General features: G+C 39.5%; 1 protein-coding gene across 1 annotated transcript in view; it reads left to right on the top strand.

The window, feature by feature from the left end:
- Positions 1 to 13,642, top strand: part of cdh23 (cadherin-related 23) — a 230,210-nt gene that overhangs the window by 40,060 nt on the left and 176,508 nt on the right. The window contains exons 3-5 of the mRNA XM_061745915.1: positions 2,200 to 2,342; positions 2,630 to 2,677; positions 3,047 to 3,139. Of these exons, the coding sequence (XP_061601899.1) occupies positions 2,200 to 2,342; positions 2,630 to 2,677; positions 3,047 to 3,139 (284 nt within the window). The remainder of the gene's footprint in view (positions 1 to 2,199; positions 2,343 to 2,629; positions 2,678 to 3,046; positions 3,140 to 13,642) is intronic.

Here is a 13,642-nt window from a genome sequence, read left to right on the forward strand (position 1 = left end):
ATTTTAGCTTATCTAATTTATTCTGTCACCACACACACATATTGCCATGAAGCACCTGGCATTTTTGTAATGATGAAAAAAAAAAAAAAAATCGATCTTTAGACATAAGAATCGATTTTTAGGAATTAATATGAGAATCGATTTAGAATCGGAAAATCGATTTTCTCAACACAGGCCTAATGCCACTAGGTACTTGAACTCCTCCACTTGGGGCCAGATTTTGTTCCCGATTCTCATCCCAAGCCCTTCATTCAGCTGCAGCAGTGAGAGGGGCACGTTATAGCCCGATGAAGCCAAAACAACCCCATAATCTGCAAAAAGCAGAGACCCAATTCTGAGGTCACCAAACCTGACCTCATCCAGTCCTGGGCTGCACCTAAAAATCTGTCCATAAAACTAATGAACATGATTAGTGACAAAGGTCAGGCTTTGTCCGGCCCACATTGGAAACTAATGCGACTTACCAGTCGCGGACCGGGCTCTGACACCAGCGCTAAGAGGAGCGGACAGCTGGTACAAGGGATTCTGGCAACCCACACCCCAACAAGATTGTGGATACAAGCGGCTGCATTGAGTTTCCTCTGCAGGATGTCTGGGCTCGCCTTTGGAGAAAGATTGGGTGATAAGTTCAATCATCCAGGATGGGAAAGTAGAGCCGCTGCTCTTTCACACAGAGGTGCCAGATGAAGTGTGTGTTTCTCTGCTGGCCTGGGAATGCCTTGGGATCTTCCCAGATGAGCTGGAGAATCCCCCAGATCCAACCCCGGATAGGCGGTAGAAGATGGATAACTGAGAATCACCTGATTCATTCAGCTTTAACTGAGAAAGAGGAAAAGTGTAACACTCAAAATTAGAGAGAATGCAGAGAATGCATCACATGCAAGTGTGGAAGCCACTTCATCTATTGGCCTTTACAATTCCCTGCTCAAATAGATTTACTTTGGTCTGTAATGAGCCTTGCCCTACAGGGTTGCAAGTGTTGGTGCTGTTGTCTGTGACCCTCTTAACCACAGTCTGACCACTCCTGACACACCTGTCCAGTGGATTAGCAGGGCTAACAGCGCGCCGCCCCTGGCTTTGATCAGCCACCTGCCTGAGCTTTATCGTTTGTGATGAATGAAGCTTGTGAAGTACTGCAGCTTTACTTAAAAGCCTCCCACCCCTGCCCACTTACATGTATTTTGGTGCTTTTGGTGTTTTTGTGTAATCATAAGAGGCAGTCTTCTTTTTTTAATCAGCTGTTACGGTTAGGGTTGCCACCTTTCAGAAATAGAAATAAGGGACGCCCTGATTTCAGCAGCGCAGGAACCAAAGAAAAAGCCCTAAAACTTCTAAACTGAATAAAAATGTGTTTATTTTATATGAAAAACAAAATGCTTTGATTTAAAGTTTAAAATGCTTTAATAGCATTGAACTTTCATGACTGTAGAGACAGACAACCATATAGCAACTGAAATAGCCTCATATGCTACGTATGTCCACATCAGCCCAGATGTATAATATACATACAGGTGAAGAATATGGTATAAAAGTTAATTTATTTCAATAATTCAACTAGAATATGGTGTAAAAGTTAATTTATTTCAATAATTCAACTAGAATATGGTGTAAAAGTTAACTTATTTCAATAATTCAACTAGAATATGGTGTAAAAGTTAATTAATTTCAATAATTCAACTAGAATATGGTGTAAAAGTTAATTTATTTCAATAATTCAACTAGAATATGGTGTAAAAGTTAATTTATTTCAATAATTCAACTAGAATATGGTGTAAAAGTTAATTTATTTCAATAATTCAACTAGAATATGGTGTAAAAGTTAATTTATTTCAATAATTCAACTAGAATATGGTGTAAAAGTTCATTTATTTCAATAATTCAACTAGAATATGGTGTAAAAATTAATGAAAATACGGGACAAATCGCGTCCCATATTAGTTCAATACGGGACGCAACATTTTTTTCTCAAATAAAGGACAATTCCGTATTTTACGGGACGGGTGGCAACCCTAGTTACGGTGGTGATTTTGATTTTCACTTACTGTTTTCCAGGTATAAAGTTAAAATAAGAACCCTTTTTACACAGCCTTGGAGTCGTATTATAAATGTAATATGTTGACATTGTACTTCCTTGCAATGTATTGTACTTGGGAATGGTGTTATATCAGTCAACATGCTCACACTGGCTCTAACTGGCAGGTTCGTCTGTGGCCCAGCTTAAGGCGACTGATCCGGAGGGGGAGCCCCTCATGTACGGGGTTTCAGGAGAAGAAGCCATGAGGTATTTTTCCGTGAACAGGGAGACCGGTGTGGTCTGGCTTCGACAGCAGCTCGACCGTGAGGTACAAACACACGTCCTAACCGCTTCACACATGCTCACACATTATCAAAGCAAATGCACAAGACACAAGACATGACAATTTTAAAAGTATGAAATGGAGCGTAAATTATCAAATGATGAAAGAGCAGTGAGAAGTGTAATACCGTCTTAGGAGAGATGGAAAAACGCAAAGGGCTTTGAGCTCAGGTAGCAGTTCTATATCTTTTGATTTTGTGCGTTTCTGCACCGTTTCTCTGAGTCACGTCTCCAAGACAGGTTTCTGCTGAAATGTGTCTCTGTCTCCATCAGGCCAAGTCAGAGATGCAGGTGGAGTTTTACGTGAGTGACATTCAAGAGGTAAGAGAGAGATTTGCACTGTGATCATAGTTATGACGCTTCGGTACGCATGCTGACATCCTGCATATAGCCTGACCACTTGTCACATGCATGCCATGAAATCTTTCTATTTTTCAGTCTCTCACTTTAATTCTCACTCTCATTTCTTTGTCTTTGACATCTTTTCCACTCAACACAATTTAGTTGCCAAAGCATAATCACGTTCAACCTACTCTCCCCTCAGGGTAATCCGTGACACACTTGTCCTGTTTTCTTTTACTCTGAATCTTTGTTTAGTAAGCCTAATGCATAGTATAAGTGACTACACTTCTCCGTCCAATGTGTGGAGCTGGCTTTCAGACTGATTTACGCAGCTGTATCCTCCCTCAGGTGGTCAAAGACACAGTAAACATCCAGATCGGAGACGTCAACGATAATGCGCCAAACTTCCACGGGCAGCCTTACACTGTTCAAATCCTAGAGGTAAGGATGAAATAATTCATTTTTATGAACCAGGCCCAGCTTCTTTCCTGCAGAACCGTTAAATACATTAATTGATAAGACAATGATAGGATAGTGCCTATTTCATTTATTATATTATGGCTATTAAAACAATGATGACAGCAGAAGCTTGTTCAGTCCAAATGATTTATTCCACAGCAAGGACTATGTGTATCTATGTGGTAGTTACACATCCGTCACATGTTGATTATTCACTCCTTATAGTGCATTTTTGTCTCATCCCTACTGAATATGACCACATTTTGCTTCACCTGTAGTCCTCTGATGTTCTGGGCAGTTTTCCAGCTCATGTTTAGACATTGTGTACAGCCTCCTAAAGGGAGCAAAAAAAAACAATTCCCTTGCCGTGGAGACCTCTGTTTCTATTTTCTTTTCAGTTTCTCTCACTTCTTTGTCCTCCCTATGCCATGCTTTACCTCCCTCCTCAGCTCTTACTTCTTTCCATCTTCACGTCTCCTCTATGCTTTCTCCTGCATCTAATCCTTGATATGAAGAAATTGCCAGAGTGGAGTGGGGGACTTCAAACAGGGGCTTGAATCTGCACACACAAAACACACCCACATCTCTTGTTGTGTTTATACAGAGCACATATCCTTTTCTGAGTCGTCACCGAATCTTCAAAGCCATTGACTTTTTCTCTCTCCAATCCATAAAGTCAGGCAAATAAATGGCAAAAATAAGGAGTATTTAGATTAGGCTGTTTAGATCATCCACCAGTGAACATTTTTTCAGTCACTGCAAACGCTGCACAGTTGTGTGGGGCTAATGGTCCTTTTGCAGACTCCTTGAGCTCTATGAAAAGTTTGTTTCAGTCCAGTCAGGAGGAAGTCATTAAACTTGGCAGTGTTTGACCCTGTGTTGCTCTCATGTCAGTTCTCTAGCATCACATAGGGCTGTTCGATTTTGCCCAAAAATAAAATCTCGATTTTTTTCTCTCAAAATCCGATTTTCGATTACGATTATTTTGTGAATTGACAAAAGGCAAAGAAATGATTTCAAATATGCTGTGTTTTTATTGAACATTTGCCCCATTGGGCTTTAAGTGCAAACTTTGCTCTTATTAAACCAAAAATGAATGAATAAAGTGCAAAACTCTGTAAAATAAGTTGAAAAAAAGTTTTAAAAAATATAATAAAATATAAAGTTTTATGTCTGAAAAAAAAAATCAGCAAATCAGCACTTGCAAACATACAGTAAGTTATATTTCCAATTAAATAAAACAAGACATTTTCTAATTAAACTAAACTGGGTCTTTGCATGCTAAATAATAATGCAACCCATGAAGGAGGTAGAGGTGTGTAATGTCAGTCATTACATTTGCTATTCACATTTGCAAGTTTTTTGCAAGGAACACGAGCCGGTCTACGGCATCTGGCTTGAGGGATGCCCGGTGGCATGTTACAACGCCCCCTCCTACACTAAAGAGCCTCTCCCATGGGGCACTTGTTGCAGGTATTGAGAGGTATTTCCATCAATCATTAATATGGTATCAATCATTAATATGTGTGCAGACAAGGTAAAAAAAAAAAAAAAAGTGAAAAATCGATTTTACGAGTTTCACGTTTTAACATCGTTCTAATTACATAATCGAACAGCCCTAGCATCACACAATCCTGCTATTTTATGAAAGTCAAGTTTTTGTGTTTGAGGCAAGGGGATCAGATCAGATTAAAACCCCGGAAGACACATGCAAACATGTCAGAATTCATTCACCAGTCTTCTTTAATATTAGCAGAAGACTGTTGCAGCGAGACAAAACATCCAGACCCTGTTTGTATGAGCCACTACAGGAATATTGCAGGTGGAACGTGTTTATTCACAGGTCTAAATGATTTGGTTTGTCTGGGTTGCTTGATAAATGAGACACTGCAAATTCATTCTTGTTTTTTATGACTGTGTTACGATAATAATACAGCACACAGTCCAATCTGTTTACAGCTGACTCTTTATTAAGCCTTGCACCTTCCGCTTGCCTATGCCGGCTCTGGAAGTGTGTTCATTCAGGAGTTACTTTATTTCTGAATGCACATTGTTCCTTTTCCTAGGCCCTTTTCTGCACCTTATCTTATTTTCCCTCTGCTTTTTGTCCCTGCATTTTTATGGCCTGATTACCCCTGTGACCCTACCTGACCTCTGGCGGACAAAGCAAACATGGTGTGACATCACGTCACTGTGCTGTCATTCACTGGACATGCCACAGTAACTGGGGTTAGAATGCCATCAGCACATCAGAGAAAAAGATGAGAAAACATTTTGGATTTAAGGGATGATGGTGCAAAAAGAAAAAAAAAGTAGTAGTGGTTCTGATAGAAAGACCAAGGATGCAAATTGTGAGATTTATCACAAGTAGAACAGCGTATAGCACAAAAGAGCACAGCAAAGGGGGTTAAAGGGGCTTAAAGGTTTGCTGAACAAGAATAATAGTGAGGTGAGGAGCTATTCTGAAGTGAACTTGAACAGAACTGAGCAGACAAAGCAATGTGAGTGGCAAGGTGAGCGGTGCAGGAGGGAGAGGAGGGGTGGGTGTGTGGTTAATGTTGTTTTAATTTGTGGAGCCATAAAGGGGGTGGAGGGGAGCAGGTGGGCTGCTAGCATTCCCCGTGTCAGTGCTAATGAGTCGGCCGGATTTACAGCATGCAGACACCCAGGCAGCCGGTAGCATAGACTGGAAACGAAAGCAATGACTATCAACAGGAATAATGTTTTGATGGAACAGCAGATGGGCCACAACCCAATCTGATATCGTGTAAGATGAGAGTATGAGCCTACAACATACTGAGGGGTGTTTTTCATACTCCTTTAGCACGACAGGTAGTTCTGGCAAAGCATCAGGTGAGAAAGACGAGATCCTCATTTATAGAGAACTGGGCTGCTGTTGGGTCCACACATCACTTACAGAATATCCCCCCCACACTATCACTCTCACACACACTCCTTGACCCTCACTCATCACCACTGAGATGTGCTCTTCCATATGGCGTTGCCATGATAACAACAAATATAAATGAAATAAAAACGCCTTAGGGCCAGATCCAGCCACCTCAGTCTCACCTTCTTTAGATAAAGATGAAATATAATTTGTTTAAGAGTCTTCAGGTGATTGAAAACAAAGTCTACACTTTATGGTGCCACTTAACTTGACTACGGCTGTCTGTGTTCAGGCAGGACTCATAACTTTCTCTCGGTGATGGATCAGTAATGCAACGGTTTAGATGGCGGGACCTCACTGGGAAAGAAAAGAAGTTGTCACATAATATTGTGACTTTATTCATTACGTGTCACAACTATCAATTCACAGGTAGTATGATTGATAGGTCAAGTGGGCATCGCTGTTTAAAGAAAACACCAAGACTATTGCATAAACTTGTCATGGATACGAAAAGACCATGTTTTGAAAAAGATTTTCAGTTTAATATACAGTACATGCAGGACATTTTTACAGAACGGTCCAGCATCCATAAATAAGCAGTGGTGCCTGCTCAAAGGTAATGTATAATGCTGTGAAAAAGGGAAGCCTTCTTATAATACTGACTTTTTGGAATCAAGGCCCACGTTTTTAATTCGATTGTCTGATCAACGGTGCTAAATTGTCTTCTTTTATAAACAGTTTGTCTGAGAGTGGACTGATGGATACCTGAATAATTTGAAATGACCTCTCATCCCCTCACAGCCTAGACAAATTATTCTTTAGCTTGTGTCATCAGAGAACCCCTTTTTGCATTTAGGTTTTTTATCATGGATATTTTTTGTGAATGGACTTAAAACTTAAAGTATCCGAGTGTCCTAACAATCAAAGTAGCTTCAAACCACATCTCCAAACTCATTTCACTGATTGGTTTCCAGGTGGACAAACTACAGACTCCAATTAGCTTTCACAGAAGTAAGAAGTCTGCCGGTTTGGTTTGTTTTTCCTGTGAATTAAAATGTCTTTGTACGTTGTTGTGATTTCGATCAGCTTATAGACTTATAAATCAGATCAAATTTATGGGCAATTAATAAAAAACAGTTAATTTCAAGGTGTTGATGCACTTTCTCTTGCTACTGTATTTATTGATATGTTTTTAGAAATCTAAAGACAATACATAAATAAATTAATCCATAGAATAAAGGTTTTTTTTCTTTTTTTTAGTAGAATTAATATTGTGTTTATCATCCTCTAGTCATCAGTTCCATCCATCTTTCCCAACAGCGGGATGGAGGGGAATCAACACCTTCAATAACACAGTAATGATCCACACGGGGTCGTATGCTCAACTTCCAACCAGAGATGTAATGCAGCAAATAGTGGGATTAAATATATTGGCCAATGAGCAGACAGGCAGGAGCGTCCAAGTGATAGATGGTCAAACTGTATCTGTTTACTGTCTCTCAGGTATGTCAGGCAGATGTGCAAATCCCTCCTCAGCCTCTGTTTTCTCTCAGCCATATCTCAATGTCCCTCCCTAACCTGCAGTAATCTCTGCACTACAGCTGATGTTAGAAAATACAGCTGCCCAAGGTGCAAACCCCTGTAAGTCAGATATTTATAGGAGAACAAGCTATTCATTCTTATCTGAAAAAGCTTCTACACTTTGTTTATTAAGAGCCAGCGTTCATTAATAAATGCATGGTAACAGGACTCTGTCAGAAAGCTGAGCTGCACCACACAAATGTGCTGTCAGCCCTTGATTTATGACATTTAATCAGTTAATTGTATTAATTGGTTAGTTTCATGTTAGGTAAGTAGGTCCACCCCTTAACCCAACCACAATATAAAAGGTTTGATGTGAGATCAACTCAAAAAGGTCAGATTCCAGGTAGGGCTGTTCGATTAATCGATTTTAAATCGTAATCGCGATTATGTAATTAGAACGATGATAAAACGTGAAAATCGTAAAATCGATTTTTCACTTTTTTTTTTTTTTTACCTTGTCTGCACACATATTAATGATTGATACCATATTAACGATTGATGGAAATACCTCTCAATACCTGTGACAAGTGCCCCATCGGAGAGGCTCTTTAGTGTAGGAGGGGGCGTTGTAACATGCCACCGGGCATCCCTCAAGCCAGATGCGGTAGACCGGCTCGTGTTCCTTGCAAAAAACTTGCAAATGTGAATAGCAAATGTAATGACTGACATTACACACCTCTACCTCCTTCATGGGTTGCATTATTATTTAGAATGCAAAGACCCAGTTTAGTTTAATTAGAAAATATCTTGTTTTATTTAATTGGAAATATAACTTACTGTATGTTTGCAAGTGCTGATTTGCTGATTTTTTTTTTTCAGAGATAAAACTTTATATTTTATTATATTTTTTAAAACTTTTTCAACTTATTTTACAGAGTTTTGCACTTTATTCATTCATTTTTGGTTTAATAAGGGCAAAGTTTGCACTTAAAGCCCAATGGGGCAAATGTTCAATAAAAAAACAGCATATTTGAAATCATTTCTTTGCCTTTTGTCAATTCACAAAATAATCGTAATCGAAAATCGGATTTTGAGAGAAAAAAATCGAGATTTTATTTTTGGGCAAAATCTAACAGCCCTAATTCCAGGGGTAGCTACAAGCTACCACCTCCTCCAAACATTTTTGTCATTTTGTCAGTCGAGACATGATACCATACATAGGATACATAAAGACGCAGAAATACACTCATCTTTCAAGAAATATGTCTGGCGTGTATTTGAGAATGTCTGATTGAGCTATTTAGTGTTTAATGTAACATCTAGCAGAAACTTTTACATCTGTTGTTTAATGTGTTTTCTGTTGCTGTCAGGTAGAACATGATACCATCACTGCTGCATTTCCCAGTGGTGGGACTAATGAAGACACACTTATTCTTAACATACATAAATCAAAAATTTTTTCCCTCTTTATTCACATCTGAAAGCAGACATTCAACTCCTAATCTTTTACTTCTGCCCTGTACGCTGGCGGTTTACCCCATTGAAGGGTAATTGGTTCATCAAGATATTAAGCAGCACACACACACACACCTGGAGCTTACACTGACACTTTCCAGATAAAGACCCCCCCACACACACACACACACGTGCTGCCTTCCACGGTTGAAGCTGGATTGAGCTTGTATTTATTTCACTATCTTCTCTATAGGTCTTTTCTAAACTCTAATTTGATCAAGTGGTTACCGAGCTGAGTGGTTGCTGGTTGACAGGTGAAGGCCTCAAAGAGAATTTCTCCTGACATTAAGACCCTGAGCCCCGCAGGGAGGAATGGAGGGATTAAAGAAAAAAAAGATAAAGTAAGAAGGTTAAATGGGAAACAGTCAATATGTATTCATTTTGGGGAGCATTTATACATTTCTTCAAGATAGATTTTGTACTTACACTCCATTTGCAAAGGCAGTTTTTTTAAGTATCTTTATTTAACATTTTTTAGACATTAATTTTTTTAGTAGATTATAAAAACATGTTCCTCCAGATCATATCCCCTTTGTAATGCAAACTACATGTATTAGTTGTTCTATTCACAATGATTTATCAGACCTCACAGTAAATATTTCCCCGAGTCTTTATGTGTGAAGTTTGCATGATCTCCCTCCTGCTGGGATTTCTACAGGCACTGTGCCTTCCTCCTACAGTTAAAAAGGTGCATAGTAGTCGAATCGATGATTCTAGATCGACCATAGGCGTGAGCGTGAGCATGCATGGTTGTTTATCTCATCCGTGTCTGTGTTGCCCTGTGATGGACTGGCAATCTGTCCAGGGTGAACGGCGGCTCTCGCTCAAGGAAAGCTGGGATAGGCTCCAGGCCCCCGGTGACCCTGAAAAGCCTGAAGCCAGTATAGAGAATGGATGGCTGGGTGATTTATCAGATTTCTCTCCATCTGCTACATCATTATGTCTGACAGAACTGATTAAAACATTCCACATTATCTAAACTTCTGCCTTAACATCATTTTTTTGACCAGTTAAGACCTGATACAACATGTGAGTGGACCTGTTGCCTTGACCAGCTTGTGCTTTAACGAGTAAAACAATGTAAATGCAATATATATGGGCATTTTGTTGAGACTCAAGACCCACAATTGGTCCCACAATTTCAGTACAGGCACGTAAAAACAACACTTACCTCGTTTCAATACTAAGATTCATACATCAGTTTATATTAAAAAAGATACTCTTATACTCACCAATTCTTAATATGAGGTTAATTAACCCTCAGTTGTACACAATTGCATGTTAAATAATCCTTTCACGGCAAGTAGCTGATGAATTGAGTTGTTGGGCCTGCACAACAATCTCTGTGCATCATTTCCAGGCCAGGAGATAATGAAGCAAACACTGCCAACACCTCATGCACGCTGCCACTCGTGAAGGTAAATCACCACCTATTCCTGTCTTTATCTTTCTATCGTTTACTTTATCCCGCTGAGCATGAAGAGCACCTTGAGTTTTGTTCTGTGCAGAGTTAGGTGCAGAGTTAGGTGCAGATTTGGCTGTCAAGTAAGGGAGGGCTCATGTTGTGAGTGACCATCACGAAGTCTGTCTTTGAGACAAAAAACACAGAGAGAGGTGGAGTAAGGGAAAAAAGCTGAGTAAAGTGGGAGCACACATGGAAAGACGTGTGTTTGGGGCAAGATCAGCTAGTGCTCCCAAAAGCCATTAAAAGTATGGTTCACCCACTACTCCCTCTTTGAATGAATCAACCTGTCGTTCAATTTCTCCCTTTCTTTCAAGTGTGCAGCCCCCCCCTCCCCTCCATTCTCACTCTTCACCCTGCCTGCTGCACCTTCCTGCACTTTAGCTTTATCTAAGCAGTTGGGCATTACGACACAGTTTTGGCAAGAAATATGTTTATCCCTCTTGTCATCCCCTTCATATTTTGAAGCTTGTTGTGTTTGTGTATGTTTGTGCAGAAGAAAGAAAGAAAGCGAGTGCTGCCTCCCATGCTATTTACATATAATAAGAACAATATTATGCTGAAAAATATTTGTTCAACCTCAAGTTATCCCATAAACTTCACCAGCACAATTCTTTCCTTGAGTCTACTTCAATATATCAATGTACAATAGTTAATAGTTTTCTTAATAGAGCTTTATAGCCTCTTCTTTTGTCTCACATCTGTTTTAGCTGTCAATTCTCCAGCTGGGGTGCTGAGGAGAACGGTTGTAAAGATAAATGATGCATTAAAGAGAAGTTAAATGTTGTACAGAATACTGTAGCTATGTACAGTTTGTCTGTTTTTATGTTTTGATTTTGGGAAGTCCATTATCCTAAGCACTTAGTATTAGCTGTTGTTGTTGTCGTTGTTATGCAGTGTATTAAAAACATGACTGGCATGGACAGATGTTTAGGCTTCTACTTAGAGCCCATCTTTGTGTAACATCTGTTTGACTTTCTGGTTCTGATTCACACATAGTTAAATTTGTATAACCACTCCAGGCTTAATATCTGTTACAACATTTTTGCAACTATTCAGTTTTTTTTTTTTAGGCCTATTGGATTTCACTATCAGTAATTTTCATGTGTATGTGTAGAGTTATATAAATGAATTGTAACAATTACACTTGATAAGACATGTGTTAGGTCAAAAAGTCTTAGTTCTAGGTCCTCGGAATTCACAAGTCTTTACAAATTAAAGATGAAATTGCTTTTGCGTGATGACAAAAGACACTTGCGACAGTCAGATACAGAGTCCTTGACACTCTTCTGAGCATGTTGAGTACCTCTCAACTTAAGCTGCATCTATTCAGTGAGATGTAATTTAATTTGACAAGATCACATCCTACTAATTGAGAAGATGAGAGAGAAAAGCGATGGAATGATGAAATAACTGCTGAGATATTTGCTTTGTGGAGGAAATTCTAATTGATATTAAATGATTCCTTTCATATAGCTGGTGATTATACACAACGCAATTTGGTATTGCTTTATTAGAGCTGCCAAAACGTTTTAGTAGTTTGAACAAAGGCTATTCCTTATAATTCTCAGTGACATTTTGGTGTGAAAAAAAGATAGTGGATTTCTTTTCTCCCTCCGTCTGTTTGCTTTTTACTTTTCTTTGCTTGCTTAACTCTGACGCAAGTAGACTCTCTCTCTCTCACACACATATCTACATGCAGGTACAAAAAGATAGTTGTGTTCACAATTTCACATCCAAAACAGCTGTACTCTACCTCACAAATTAAAAGGATTAAAAGATGAGGTAATAAGGGAAATAATAATAATAGAGTGTATTTGTTGACTCCTTTCTAAGGTCACCTTAGAGAAATGTGTTTGAGTGACAGTTGCAGTGCATTCTGTGGTGTTAGCTGTCATCCCTTTAGCTACTCAAGGTTTTTATCAAGTTGACTTTGGGCTGTGAATTAAGACCCAAGAGTGTTAAAAGTGTTATTTAATCTCATTATCCTAAAAAAATGTTCCCTGCATACGAGGATCTACCCAACTTGGCATGGGCCAAAAAGCATCCCCTGTCAATCACCTGCCACTGCCGAAACTCCAGCAGTGGAGTCGTGGTTGAAGCGGAGCAGAAATGCTGCTAAAAACAAGGAGGGGAAAGTAACAAAGAAGGTGAAACCACAGCTGGCAAAATATCTCCAGTACGTAGAACAATATCTTTCGATGAGATTTACCTACAAAAGCTACAAACCACCAAAGTCTTTAGATTGTTTTTGTTTGTTTTTTACTAACCAGTGGCATGAAACCAGCTATCTTTAGCATCTCACTTAAAAAACAAGGATGTCACCTCAGTTTTTTAAGAAGCAGCTCCTCAGAATTCAGGTCATCATTGTACAAAAAGCCTGGGCAACATCGGTCAAAGCCCTGGACACCTTTATATTGTGTCTGAGCTTGTTACTGAAGCATTACTATCACTGAAAGTCTGCTCCTTCCAGCAGATGTTGTTCTGGCCAAGATCATGGTGGGCGAACACAGGATGAATTGAAACCTGTGCCTTTGTCAAATGACTCACTTTGCCACGGGATGGATAAAATGGGAGCAGCCATTGTGAATAAAGTCGTGGGAAAACTAAACCACTCCTTTGACTCGAGCAGGTTGAATCCACAGATGTCAGTGAAATGGCTCAACTTGCTGCTTTTGTGAGACACATTGAAACTGACGGCATCTATGAGCACATACAGCAGTATTCTGCAAAAGTCTGCTGGGGGAAACAACAGGAAAGGACATTTCTATGTGTTGCATTCTTCTGTGAAATCCTGCATCAACATCTTTACAGATGCAGCAGCATTAATGATGGCAGAGCAAGAGGCCCTATAGCCCGCGTGAAAAAGGAAAACCCTGACGTGAAGTGGACTCACGGTGTAATACGCGGAGGCACTGATGTCCAAGGAAGTAAGTCCTGTGCAACATGACGATTTGAGGGACATCATCAAAGTGATAAGCTTCATTAAGGCAAATATACTTAATGCCTTGTTTTGCGTCCTCTGTGAAGAGGAAGCCTAACCATAACTGCAGCTGCACACAGAAGTGTGTTGACTCTCTCAAGGGGGGATGTT

The sequence above is a fragment of the Cololabis saira genome, chromosome 17, assembly GCF_033807715.1.
Source record: "Cololabis saira isolate AMF1-May2022 chromosome 17, fColSai1.1, whole genome shotgun sequence".
Taxonomy (NCBI): domain Eukaryota; kingdom Metazoa; phylum Chordata; class Actinopteri; order Beloniformes; family Belonidae; genus Cololabis; species Cololabis saira.